This window comes from Drosophila yakuba, unplaced genomic scaffold (assembly GCF_016746365.2).
Source record: "Drosophila yakuba strain Tai18E2 unplaced genomic scaffold, Prin_Dyak_Tai18E2_2.1 Segkk10_quiver_pilon_scaf, whole genome shotgun sequence".
In the NCBI taxonomy this organism is placed as follows: domain Eukaryota; kingdom Metazoa; phylum Arthropoda; class Insecta; order Diptera; family Drosophilidae; genus Drosophila; species Drosophila yakuba.
In genome coordinates this window covers 167321-181855 of record NW_025048783.1, presented here as the reverse complement: position 1 = coordinate 181855, position 14535 = coordinate 167321, and the positions used below count along the sequence as shown (strand labels likewise).

General features: G+C 39.2%; 1 protein-coding gene and 1 pseudogene across 9 annotated transcripts in view; one reads left to right on the top strand and one right to left on the bottom strand.

The window, feature by feature from the left end:
* LOC26534951 (eIF-2-alpha kinase activator GCN1) overlaps positions 1–10699 on the bottom strand; it is a 31206-nt gene extending 20507 nt beyond the window's left edge. For 3 of the 9 annotated variants that reach the window (XM_015189294.3, XM_015189296.3, XM_039377199.1), the window contains exons 1-2: positions 10598–10699; positions 10442–10544 (exon numbers count right to left, since the gene is read on the bottom strand). In XM_015189294.3, the coding sequence (XP_015044780.2) occupies positions 10442–10544; positions 10598–10612 (118 nt within the window). In that variant the 5' untranslated portion in view covers positions 10613–10699. Of the gene's footprint in view, positions 1–5989; positions 6385–6441; positions 6537–10441; positions 10545–10597 lie in introns of those variants that run through there. The other 6 variants (XM_039377195.2, XM_039377194.2, XM_039377196.2 and 3 more) reach the window with 4 other exon arrangements.
* Positions 6939–8408, top strand: LOC122319630 (annotated as a pseudogene).
* Positions 10700–14535: the final 3836 nt, after the last annotated feature.

Here is a 14535-nt window from a genome sequence, read left to right as displayed (position 1 = left end):
CTAGACTAAGCGGAGAGTTGCAGTTAATAAGCCAGTGGAGATTAACTGCTTTAAGCTTCATATGAGTCCTTTTAGATACTATATGTCGCCGCCAGGTGAGGCGTCTATCTAGGTGAACCCCGAGATATGTTACTACGTCTGATTGTGGGATGAGTGTATTGTTTAGGGTACATGGTGGGCAGGCTTGTCTATTCAGTCTGTATCTTAATGCGCCAGTCCGCAAACCATCTTTCCACTGTTTTAAGATGATAGTCAAGTTTTTCTGTTGCCTTTGATGGGCATTTGGATCGGCTGAGTATTGCGGTATCGTCAGCAAACGTAGAGGTTGTGAGCTGATAGTTTGTAGGCATGTCTGCTGTATATAAAGTGTAAAGAACGGGGCCCAGCACACTTCCTTGGGGAACTCCAGCATTGATGAAGCGGTCGTGTGAAGTCGAACTGTTACACCTGGTTGAGAACACTCTTTTGAAGAGATACGATTCGAACACTTTGTGGGTATTCCGCGGAAGCAGTTTTGTTATCTTGTACATTAGTCCTTCCAGCCAGACTCGGTCAAATGCGTGTGCGACATCTAAGAATATTGCTGAGCAGTATTCCCGGTGCTCAAAAGCAGTACGAATTTCGTTTGTGATGCGATTGACCTGTTCGATCGTTCCATGATTTTTGCGAAAACCAAATTGATGGGATGGTATTGTGTTTCGCATTCTTAAGTAGGGAGCTAGGTGTTTTAAGAATGCCTTTACAGTTTCGAGAGACACGATAGGGGACTGATTGGTCTGTAGGATGAGGGTTGCGTTTTGTCTTTGCCTGGCATGGGAATCATCACTATGACCGCCTTTTTCTACATTTGGGGATAGTATCCAAGTTTCGTAATAGCGTTAAAGAGATTGCATAAGGTCAGAACCGCACACGGTGGGAGTTCTATGATCATTTTTGGTGTCACCAAGTCGTGTCCAGGTGATTTTTTGGGCTCAAGATCTTTTATTATAGATGCTATCTCACGTTGACTAAATGTTATTGGATTTATTGGTGGCTGGATTTTAATTGCTACAGGTAGGACAAATGAGTTGCTAGCAGTATTTGGTTGGAATACGCCTTGAAGGTGATCGGCGAATGCACTTGCTTTATCTTGTTCGCTGCGTATCCAGCTTCCCGAGGGGCCTCGCAGTGGAACGACTGTTTCTGCTGGTGGCTGAATATTATTGTGTGCTTTCCACAAAGGGTTCTTCTTGCTGGTGGGCGATGGTTGTTCGATATATAGATGCTGGGCGGTTGCTTCCTCAAGCTTAAGTGCCCTGGTTAGTCTACGTGTTGCTATTTTTGGCTGTTCCTTAGCCTTTGGGGATCTGTGATTCTGCCATTTTCTTCTTAGTCTTTGTTTTTCAAGTACTAGCAGTTCGATTTCGCGAGTTGTCTTGGTATGATTTGTCATTTTGTGTGTGTCTGGAGGGGTAGAGGCCTTGGCTGCAGCAACCAGATTTTCCTCCACCGATTCGGTCAGGCGGTCAATATCCTCATGGGTAGACACTGTTTGAGTTGGTACCATGTGAGTACAAACATATTTCGTGTACCTTGCCCAGTTGGTCCTGTTGCCTGTCAGCCTGTAGGTGTGCTCAGTTATATGTGGTTGATGCCTGAGAGCAAGTAAAACTGGTGAGTGATCTGATGATAGTTCTGCAAGTGACAATATTATTTCTAGGGATATTTCTTATTATTGCGAAGTCAATGAGATCCGGGAGCTTATTTGGATCTGCTGGCCAGTATGTAGGCCTACCCGGAGTGACATAATCGAGCTTATTTCGTGGCTTAAAAAGCGCGTTGTAAAGTTGATTGCCCTTTGGGTTTAAAAGGCGTGAACCCCAGTGCGTGTGCTTGGCATTGTAGTCACCAGCCGCTATAAATCGCTCACCGAGTGTGTTGAAAAATTCCAAGAATTGGTCCTCAGAAACTGCAAAACGAGGTGGGCAGTAGACTGCGGCCAGAGTGACGGGATAATTCCCGATCTTAAGGCAATAGCGAAGGAAACGCTAGGATTGGTACGATGTGTAGGAAGGGGTGCCGTCTAAGAGGGGCCCGATTGTGGCAGAGTGTGACTGATGTGTGTGGCTGAGCTCGTGTTGATTCTCCGCACCACCGCAGTTGCTGCACATTTTAACAGAGCTGTCTACCTTGTTCTTATGACACTTCGCTGTGCTGTGGGCTTCACTACAGACTACGCAGATAGAGTTCAGTGTACAGTAAGCCTTAGTGTGGCCATATTCTTGGCAGTTAGTGCACTGCACTGGGCGGTTGCGCTTGTGTGGCTCTTCTACTGTGATACGCCGATGCAATAGGAGCTGTAACTTGTAGATTGGGTGAACCTCATTTTTTTTTAGTATCTGGCTCTCTGTTTCATTAATGTTCCCCTTTTCTTAGGGGGATTATGTAGAACAAGTTTTCTCCTATTAATGTCGCTATTTTGTTCACTAAGGCACTTGAGCTTTTTTCGCGAATGTAAATTGGAGGAGGCTTAACCTTCTTAGATTCCTCTTTGAATGACTTTGTCGTTTGTACACTTTCATCAGTAGAATTTGCCAGAAGCTCAAATTTGTTGGTGTTTGCTGGCGTTTTATTAGTGACATCGTCTCGTGTAATTTTTGCCTTATTTTCGGATTTTGAGGGCTAAGTTTTCTTTTAATTGTTCCATTCCAGTCTGTATTGTCGACCCGGCGTTCTTGTTTATGTTTTGGTTTTCTGCTAGCACAGCGGAACCGTTGAGTTGCGTTTTTGTTTTGATCGCTGGCTCAGGGCGAGCAAGTACTAGCGTCGACGAAATTGAGCGAGCCGATGATACCGTTCCAGTAGTAAATTCGTCGGGTTAGGGGTGATTGACCGCTCGCTGTCTGCAGAAGTCGCGGAGACGTATGAGAGAAGTCCGCGTTGTTTCGTTGCAATGAGTGCCGGCGGTCGTCTTCACACGTCAACGAATGGAGAATGAGACACTGCCACATAAGCGATGTTTGTTCCGATCGTCTAATGCTTAGGTCTTCTCTTCTGTGCTTTGTTAAAGCATCAACATACTCAAATGAGGTATATGAAATTCCTGGCTTTACCACAGCAGTGAGATTAGATTGCCAGTCAGTAGCTAGCGGAGCCCGACCAAGAAGCATTCTCGTTTGTATTCGAAACGAACTATTTAAGAATGTAAGTCTTTGCTCAAGTGGTCGATTTCATTTAAATCTTTCAAATTTAGCCTCTTCAGTGTTTGAGTTTGCTATCTTTAAGTACCGATCTTTAGGAATTCTTGTTTTATATAAAAGTCCGACCTATCCCTTAAAGAAGTTTGAATCTGAATTTAAGGAGTTATTTCAGCAGCACACATTTTTAAATAGTAATTGTTTAGTGTTAGGAGATTTTAACCTCCACTCCATCTCTGGCTGCTGCAAGCAAATTTTCGATTTTTTAGTAGATGTAAAGGGTTTTAGTTCGTTGCTAGATTTGGATGCGTCTACAACCAATAGCAATACGCATATTGATTGGGCGTTTTCAAATATTTTCGATAATCGGGCAACTGCGCGCACATTTAAAACTACATATAGTTACCACAGTGGTATATTAGTTAGCGTTAGGGAGGCAGAGTAGCTTTCTTGCAAATTTAGATTTTGTGCCTCTGGTCTGAATTTTAAGAACATGGAAACATATGCCGTCAGGAAATAAGGTCTGAGCAGCAAGCAATTCCTGGTTAGATGTGTGATACCATAGTGCACACTAAGTGCGCTGGTTTGAGCGCTCGAACAAGTGAAGACCTAGCTAAGGGCACAAATCAAAACAAGAGAAAACGCTATAGTCGAGTTCCCTGAATATCTGATACCCGTTACTCAGCTAGTGGAAGTACGGGGGAGAGTCTTCAACACTGACGGTTTGTGGACGTTAGAGTGGGCGTGGCAAAATTTTTTTTGGCAAATCGATAGAAACTTACAAGACTTATTCAAAAATGAAAAAATATTAAAACATTTTTCAAAAGTGTAGGCGTGGCCGTTTTGGTCGGTTTGTGGGCGTTAGAGTGGGCGTGGCAACATGAATCGACAAACTTGCGCTGCGTCTATGTGCGACATTTAGTCGACAGCCAACTGAAGCTCCAGTTCAACTTGAGTTCGATATCCGAGCAAACTGCCAAATCTGACTCTCTCCTTGTGGGAACAGTCCTTAACGTCCAAATCCGAAATCCCAGATTGATATTAAATAAACACCTTCCAGAGCGACAGGTCATCGGAAGGCCATCGAGGATATGAAACCGACTCAGGCAGTTCCAAAAAACTAGAGAGACAAAGGACAGCCCTAAGCAGAAAGGGTGTGACTTATGCTCCAAGAAGAACCATCCGGTAAGATTGTGTCCGCGCTTTCTGCCGCTCTCCGCTTGGCAGATTCTACCTTTTTTGAGAGCTCTCAAATTAATGTATGGATCGGGGCTGACATAATGATGGATGGTACCCGACAAAATATTTGCGGCTCGCTCCTGGGTTGGGTGGGTGCTAACGGGGCCGATATCCAATGGTAATCCGAAACGGGTCGTTTTCCGATTCAGGTGCACCAAATAGGCGACCCTTATTCGCTCGACACGCTCTCAGCATGTTCTGGGCGGTGGAGGATTTACCAGTCAAGATGGTAAAAGAGTCTCATTATATTTGTGAAAGGAACTTCATCCAAACTACGAAGAAAGACACAAGCGGGAGGTACCTGGTGACGCTCCCGTTCTGTGCCTCCGAGAATTCCGATTCAATTTTTTATATTCGAAGTCCATTGCGTTAGCTCAGTTTCTTAGAAACGAGAATCGTTTAAAGACTCTTCCCTAAAATAGCAATATGACGGCGAAGTATCTGGAACTGGGTCAAATGAAAGAAGTTCCGTCGACTCATAGCTCTCCGACTTATCATCATGCGGTAGTTAAGCCCGAAAGCACCACTACAAAGATTCTCGTTGTATTTAACGCTTCAAGTCCGCCGGAAAATGTAAGCTGCTAAATGATATCCTTCATGCTGGTCCAGTCCTGCAATCCGATCTCACGATCCAGATCCTGAAGTGGCGGTATATTTAATACGTCTTCAGTGCGGACATTACAAAAATGTATCGTTAGATCTGGGTCGATCCAAAGCATACCCCAGATCCTTCGGGTTCAACCGCGCCGTGTTCCTAGCCATCCGAGTACTGCAACAGCTGGCAGAGGACGTCCAAGTGTCATTTCCAAAAGCCAGCCGTATCATGGACATTGACGCAAGTTCGTCGATTTATGTTGCCACGCCCACTCTAACGCCAACAAACCGTCCCAAACTTCCACGCCCACGCAAGGTTGTTATTTTTGTTGGCAATGGATCTCGATCGTATGTAATGCGCCCCAAGAACACCGAATATAAGTCAAATTACAAAGCAGAAACAATTAAACACGGAGGATCCAGTATTATTAAGCGTCGTAGATGTCCCACATTGTGTGGGATTTTCCCAAATTTTTAAGCGTTTTTCCTATCCAACATTGCCACAAAATGGGAACGCTGTTTATTAACATTTTCGGTTTAAAATTCAAAATGTAAATCATAGTACATAGACATTGCATAAAATGTACACAGTACACATGATCAAACTCGACTATAGTACATCTATAGACTATATTTGTTTATCGCAAAGAAATTAATTTTACAGTGACAAAGGCAACAGCATTCATATTGTTGATAACAGCATTTATAAATATATAAGATTCGAAGAAATTATATGAATAATAATAATAAAGTAATAATAATTGAAAGTGGACACTGAAAGCAATGCTGATGATGAAACATAATTTCACTTTGTCGTGCATGGAATTCCATAAGTTTCTGCAATCAAAAGCTGAGCAATTGCGCCAAATTGCTGCTAATGATAAGAACAACGTCAATCCAAAAGTGGATGAAAACGGCAATAGCAATGTCGATGGTTCGGATAGTGATATGGACACAGATTTAATATAATTCACACGAAATTCTGTTTATAATCCATTATATGAACTTAAATATTCGTTTTAATTCAAAATAAATAAAAAAACATACATCCCACATTCGATACCCCATTTTCATTTCCAAATCCCACAAAAATTTCCTTTTCAGTGGAAATTTTCCCATATTTCAATCGTTTCTCCTACTACGTAGTTGGGGCAATACGTTGGATAAAAACCATCATGGATCAACATGTGTTTGTGGATATTTTGGTGACGGTGATGCTACCTTTGCCAAATACGATATGCCGCTAAAATGGGTCTTCTAACAAGACTATGACCCCAATCACCAAAGCAGGAAAGCCAAGGATTGGTTCCAAAATAAATCTGTTCCTATTTTGAGTGGCCTGCACAGTCCCCAGGCCGCAATCCCAGCGAAAATCCTTCGTCAGATATAAAAAAAAGAAGTTGTAGCTTCTAAGCCAACTAACAACGAATACCTTTGAGTTGCGTCCTGGAGCAAAGTATTCCTAAAACGGTGCCAGGTAGATTCCATGCCAAAACGTTGCGCACCTGTTATTGGTAATAGGGAATACTACCAAATATTAAATTAGTGGGTTAGGTGTAGTTTTAATAGGCATACATTTGTTATTGGTGAATTTTTTTTAGTTAAAGATCAAGTTTAAAATTGAAAATTTAAGCATTTTTTATCAAGTGGTGCTATTTTATTTTTCGCCTAGTTTTGTCGTTCTTGATTAAGTTCCTTATTTAAGATAAAAACAAGAGAGAACGCTATAGTCGAGTTTCCCGACTATCTGATACCCGCTACTCAGCTAATGGAAGTGCGAAGGAGAGTCTTCAGCACCGACAGTTTTAGGCGGTTTGTGGGCGTGGCAACATGAATCGACAAACTTGCGCTCTGTCTATGTCTCTGGAGTCTGGAGTATGCTTAATCTCAACTTTCTAGCTTTTGTAGTTCCTGAGATCTCAGCGTTCATACGGACGGACAGACGAACATGGCCAGATCGACTCGGCTATAAGGTAAACATATCTGTTTTGCCAGTGGAACTTTAATCGAACATGCAGCCATTGAAAAAGAATTGATAGCCAATACAAAAATTGTACTTAAATTATTTAAAGGCAACAATATTGAGAAATTTTTTTTAAAACTTAGACAAAATAGATACAACTGCAGCAACGGTGCAAGTGCACAAGGATGGTACTTGCATATAAGGTTGTCAAATATCTCCCTTCCGCCTTTTTGTCTTTTGAATTTCGCGGCTATGTACAAAGCGCTACAGAGCTCGTATCTGGCAATACTATACATAATTTGAAAGGTCTTGACATAACCTACAAAACGACGCTATGCATGATTAGTTATTGGATATTGCGTTCAACAGTTATAGACGTGTAAACATGGAGTTCACTAACGCCGAAATTCGCGCTATTTTAAAGTTTTCCTTCGTTAAAGGCAAATCCGCTAGAGAAACGTTCCGTGAGATTAATGGTGTTTTGGGGGATGGTACTCTATCACTTCGAACCGCGGAGGAATGGTTTCGACGATTCAGAGCCGGTGAAAACGACACCATGGATAAGCCAGCCGGCGGAAGACCTGTGACGACAAATACCGATCAAATCATGGAATACATCGAGTTAGACCGGCATGTGGCATCTCGTGACATCGCCCAGGAGATGGGAGTTAGTCACCAAACCATTTTAAACCATCTGCAGAAGGCTGAATACAAAAAAAAGCTTGATGTTTGGGTGCCGCATGATTTGACGCAAAAAAACCTTCTGGAACGAACTCGACCCATTCTTGAAGCGGATGGTGACTGGCGACGAAAAATGGATCACATACGACAATATCAAGCGAAAACGGTCGTGGTCGAAGGCCGGTGAATCGTCCCAAACAGTGGCCAAGCCGGGATTGACGGCCAGGAAGGTTTTGCTGTGTGTTTGGTGGGATTGGAAGGGAATCATCCACTATGAGCTGCTCCCATATGGCCAGACGCTTAATTCTACCATCTACTGCGAACAACTGGACCGCTTAAAGCAGGCGATCGACCAGAAGCGTCCAGAATTAGCCAACAGGAAGGGTGTAGTGTTCCACCAGGACAACGCCAGACCACACACTTCGTTGATGACTCGTCAGAAGCTACGGGAGCTCGGATGGGAGGTTTTATCGCATCCACCATATAGCCCGGACATAGTGCCAAGTGATTACCACCTGTTCCTGTCCATGGCGAGTGCCCTTGGTGGTGTAAAGTTGAACTCAAAAGAGGCTTGAGAAAAGTGGCTGTCCGAGTTCTTCGCAAATAAGGAGGGGGGCTTCTACGAGGGAGGTATTATGAAGTTGCCGTCTAGATGGAAACAGATTATCGAACAAAACGGCGCATATTTGAACTAAATCCGATCACTGTAACACTTTTTATAAAGCATTGAATAAAGAGCAAAAAAGCGGAAGGGAGATATTTGACAACCTTATACATATTACCAAACGACCTATTTAATAACCACCTTGTATTTATAAGCCCTATCAAGACTAACAAACTTTCCCATTACCATTAATAAAAAATTTACAAAGATGTAAATTTAAAATATACTCAATTTTTATATAAACAATATAGATGAAATTAATGGTAAATTGTAAATTAGTAAATGGTAGATTTGAGTCTGCAATCATTTGAGATTTATTGTACATTGTTTATTAAGACACTTTGTCTAGCTTTGGGAGACGGATGTGCTGGTAAAAAGTGTAGATATACTTTTCAACACTTTAAATTCAGCTTTAAGTCCGCGAGAAAGAAATTTTAATTTATTAATTATTCCTTTGCATGCAAATGGTATTTTAATAAGCTATTTGGAAGGGGAAAAATGTTTGGTAGAAAATTAATAACTGGAGTAGTAGATGTTTGGCCATTTTATATGCATATACAGTGACGTTTATGTTCTTGAAAAAATTGTGCATTCCTTTAGTTTTTGGAACGGAATAGTTTATTTTTAATCTATATAAAAAAATAATAATAAGTAAAGTTATCAACCCCTTTCTATACGGAAGAATGAAATCTGCTTACGAATTTGCCAATTTCCCGCAATGATTTTCGTTCATTACGAAGTTTGACAATTGTTTTCCTCAAACCGGGGTGAATTTTTTTTCCTTCCAACCAATTATTATTGTTATACCCGTAACTCGTACAGTATAGGAATCTCAGGAACTAGCTAGAAAGTTGAGATTTAGAATACAGACTCCAGAGACAAAGACGCAACACAAGATGCCACGCCGACTCTAACGCCCACAAACCGCCAAAGACTGCCACGACCACACTTTTTAATATTTTATACCCGTTACTCGTGGAGTAAAAAGGTATACTAGATTCGTTGAAAAGTATGTTACAGGCAGAAGGAAGCGTTTCCGACCATAGAGAGTATACATACATATATGTATATTCTTAATCAGGTATTGATCCTGATCTGGCCATGTCCGTCTGTCTGCATGAACGTCGAGATTTAAGGAACTATAAAAGCTAAAAAGTTGAGAAAGCACAAGTTTGTTGACCCATGTTGCCATGCTCACTCTAACGCCCACACTTTTGAAAAATTTTTGGATATTTCTTCATTTTCTTATTAGTATTGTAAATTTCTATCGATCTGCAGAAAAACTTTTTGCCAAGCCCACCCTAACGCCCACAAACCGCCCAAAACGGTCAGTGTTGAAAGTTGGGCCTTTTTAATTTTTATAAAATTAGTAATGTGCTTTGCTAAAAAAGCCCACGGATAAAATTAATAATAAGTTTGTGAATAATATAAAAAAATGAATACATGAAATACATTTATGGCCATCAAAGTTATACATACGTTTAGTGTGTACGCATACTTTTTCTGGCAGATGTATATCTTTTAAAAACCGAAACCCTAAACACGTTTTGCTAACCCATCCGATAAAACTAAGATACATCATTTTTCTAAATTGTTTCAAAAAATCAAAAATCAGCTCCGAAATTAGCAGCCGAGTTCGAGGACGAAACAACACAAAGAAACAAACTTGCGCTTAAATCTATCTGCACGCTGATACAAACTTTTCAACGAATCTAGTATATCCTTTTACTATACCAGTAACATATATAATAAGTTAAGTTAGAATGATAAAAAAAATCCGGCACATTTGGTTCTTGTTAAAAATTTTTTTCGTTTTTATGATTAAGAAACTAGTTTTGGTTTATTGAATATTTCAATATTCCTAGTTGAAATACTGCGTTTCCATTTTTCTGGTACTTTTTTAGTTAACAACAATACCGACATGAAATTCAATTCGTAACTGCAACAAATAAGTTGCAAGCAAATGAATGTAATAATTATCGCCGGACGTGTTTTTACAAAAAATCACTAAAACACTGTGGTAATAAGGTGTACATACGAGTTAGTATGCTATACGATTTTTGTTAATTTTAATTGATTTGATTATTGAATAAAAATTAATTGGAAGATTTTTAAATTTCTTACCAGAATGTCTTAAAACTGAGGACACATTTCGAAATAAATGTTGTCGTTCTTCAACAGGCACGTTTAGAACTCTGCCTGGTAAATCTCGCAAAGCTCCAGATAACTAGACAAATGAAAGGGTAATCAGTTGTTTCTCAAATATTATTAAGTAAAAACCTGTTCGTCCACCATATTTTAAAAACGTGTATTTTACTGAATTAGAAAAACTTCTTATATATGTGACCTCGGTAACCTCACAAGGAGATCGACAAAATAAGATATTAGTATTTGTGATGAAAGTGGAACTTTGGTAATAAAACAACGCCACTTGTATACTTTGCAGAATAGCTACTAATACGCAAATCACACTTTTAAGTCTAAGAGATATAACAAAAAAATACTTGTGGATAAGTAGAAATTAATTCACATCTATTTTCCATATTCCTGAATATTATTTGGAATTTAGTTATTCGATTTCTAGAGCACCTGAAAGACATTATTGGCCTCACCATTTAATAACGCCATGTCCCTTAGCCTGGTTTTAAATATTTTGTACGTGTGTTTAAGATAGCTCAAATGGATATTAAAACAATTCTAAAATTATTAAAAAATGCATTTACAATAAATAATTATTATTATTTATTTATTAATTTTGTTGAGCAAAGAAGAGCTGTTAAATTTTGCGAGCGGAATAATATTTCCGTTGCTGAAACGTATCGAATGTTACAAAAGGCCTTTGATCTAGTTATTCAAGGAGAAATATAACACTAGATGAGACCTACAAAGAATTTTATGTGATAAATTCCTATTTCCTATTTTTTTGAATAAAGTTGGCCAATACAGTTAGACTATTAAATTATAAAACAAAATTTTCCATTCGGAACTTTTTAAATATAAGTTAGTTTGGAGCAGTCTTCAATTCAGCAATCTGAAGGAATGACTTCGGATTCGCTAATTGATAGGGGAATACATTGGGCAGGAGGCGCTAACTCAGCAGTGCCACGGTAGTTCCGAAGACCTAGGCAGCCGACTATGCAGCGAGCTATGAGGCGGATGCAAAAGTACAGCATTCTGCCCATAGCGCTGTCATCAATTCTGTTCACCGCTGCCGACGTCGGGCATCTGCCCAGCCCTCTTGGAAACTATATATGTTTGTTTTCATTAGTTCTTAATAGGCTCGAATTCAAACGAATTATGCAAACCAATAACCCAATAAACCCAGTAATCCATGTAAGGAATAACTAGTTCGATATTATATTTATAGATAAAATAATACAAAATTCCGACTAACATAGCTTTAAATATAATCTGAAATATTGCCTTATGTGGTTTGGCACACAAACGAGTTCACGAGAGAACAAAAACAAAAATAATTATACCCGTTACTCGTAGAGTAAAAAGGGTGTTTTAGATTCGTTAAAAAGTAAGTAACAGGCAGAACGAAGCGTTTTCGACCATATAAAGTATATATGTTCGATCTATACGATCTGGCCATGTCCGTCTGTCTGTCCGTCTGTATGTCCGTCCATATGAACGTTGAGATCTCAGGAACTACAAAAGCTACAAGTTGAGATTATGCCCACTCTAACGCCCACAAACCGCCCAAAACTGCCACGCCTACACATTTGAAAACTAATTTAATATTTCTTCATTTTTGTATTAGTCTTGTAAATTTCCATAGATTTGCCAAAAAACCTTTTGCCACGCCCACTCTAACGCCCACAAACCGCCAAAAACTGTCAGTATGGAAATTTCTCCTTTGCACTTCCACTAGCTGAGTAACGGGTACCAGATAGTCGGGGAACTCGACTATAGAGTTGTCTCTTGTTTTCAACTTTGATGGAGAAAATAAATCGGTGTTGTTCTTGAATATGTTCTTTATCAGAATCAAAAGAGATCGGGTCCCTCACGTCCCACCACGAATTTCCCAGCCAAAAGATACTTTCAACTCAGCTCAAAAAAAGGGGCGGCTTAGAGCAAATTCAGCTATAAGCGCAGTTGCTGCGCAGTACGAAATTGTATGGCGGGCATACATTATTTCCTGACTTTGTAATGATTTTAAATGAATGTATAATGACTAACTATTTTTCAAAAATATAAAATTAAGAAAAATTGAATGAATTTTTTTAATTATTTTTAAATAAAAGGTAAAAATATATGAAAAATTGACAAAATAAAAAAGAACAAAAATTATTTTCTTTAAAATTTATTTATTTTTTGTTTTTAAAACATTAAATATGTACCATATTAGCATTTTCAGAGAAAACAAATGAAAAGTATTTTTCGAAATTGGATAGAAATTGAAAAAACTGCCTCCAAAAACATTAATTTTCGAAAATAAAATCTACTATTCATCACACCATATTGTATGACCACTTAATCGAAAGGTATTAAAATTACCTTTCATGTATGAAAATATCTCAACTGGTGCAAAAGTTATGATTTTTGTAACCCAAAAATATCTCAGGCGCCACTGTGGGACGGTCGGACTGACAGACGGTCGGCTATATCCATTATATGGTCGGAAGGGCTTCCTTCGGCTTACTTTTCAACGAACCTAGTATACTCTTTTACTCTACGATTAAAAGGTATAAATAATTGAAAGATTCGGAGACTAATCTTCGTTAAGCTAAGCTTTAAATGCGATAATATGGAAATATAAGTAAAGTCGAAATTTACGGTAATTTACTGTTATTGTATTCATTACTTCAATCACTGTCGCCACCGTCTCCCAATCCTTGGATCCAACTCGCATTAATAGTGCGGGTAAATGCCTAATAGCCTAATATACCAGCAGCGGTGAACTTTTCGTTTTCGCTTGTGCACCGGTGCTTACGTACGTTGTTGTTTGGCACCTTTTGTTTGGCACCTTTTGTTTGGCACCTTTTGTTTGGCGCGCTTAGATTAGCGGAACGCCGTACTACTCTTTGCCGTCATTTTGTACCCACTATTAATATTAATACTGCATGACCTGATTTTCAATTTAAATATTTTTTCGTTGTTGTTCTCATTAGAAAAAATTTAATACACATTTCGAAACATAAATAATAAATAAAAACATAAATAAAAACAAGATATAAAAACAAGAGAGAACGCTATAGTCGAGTTCCCCGACTATCTGATACCCGTTACTCAGCTAGTGAAAGTGCGAATGGGAGTCTTCAGCACTGACAATTTTTGGGCGTTAACTATGGACGTGGCAGTTATGGGGGGTTCGTGTGCGTTTGCAAATCGGTAGAAATTTATAATTTACTAATAAAAACAAGAGAGAACGCTATAGTCGAGTTTCCCGACTATCCGTTACTCAGCTGGTGGAAGTGCGAAGGAGAGTCTTCAACACACAGTTTTTGGCGGTTTGTGGGCGTTAGAGTGGGCGTGGCAATAAGTTTTTTGGCAAATCGATAGAAATTTACAAGACCAATACAAAAATGAAAAATATTATAACATTTTAAATTTTTTAAAAGTGTGGGCGTGGCAGTTTTAGGCGGTTTGTGGGCGTGGCAAAAAGTTTGTTGGCAAATCGATAGAAATTTACAAGACCAATACAAAAATGAAAAATATTATAACATTTTTTTAAAGGGTGGGCGTGGCAGTTTTGGGCGGTTTGTGGGCGTTAGAGTGGGCGTGGCAACATGAATCGAAAAACTTGCGCTGCGTCTTAATCGAAAGGTATTAAAATTACCTTTCATGTATGAAAATATCTCAACTGGTTCAAAAGTTATGATTTTTGTAACCCAAAAATATCTCAGGCGCCACTGTGGACGGTCGGACAGACAGACTGTCGCCTATATCCATTTTATGGTCGGAAAGGCTTCCTTCTGCCTACTTTTCAACGAATCTAGTATATTCTATTACTCTACGATTAACGGGTATAATTAATTGAAAGATTCGGAGACTAATAGGATACAATTATACAAAATTAAGCTGTAGAGTAGCTCAAACCTGTATAAACGAATTGATTAAATTTATAAACGCTATTTACAAATCAGTGTAGTCAAAAGCCACATTGTTGGCTGAAGCTCCAGGATTTATTATTATAATTATTTTTTTTTTTTTGTATGGAGTAAAATTTGAAGTCTAGTGTAAGTTAGTTAAGAGCGAAGGCAGAAAGCTCT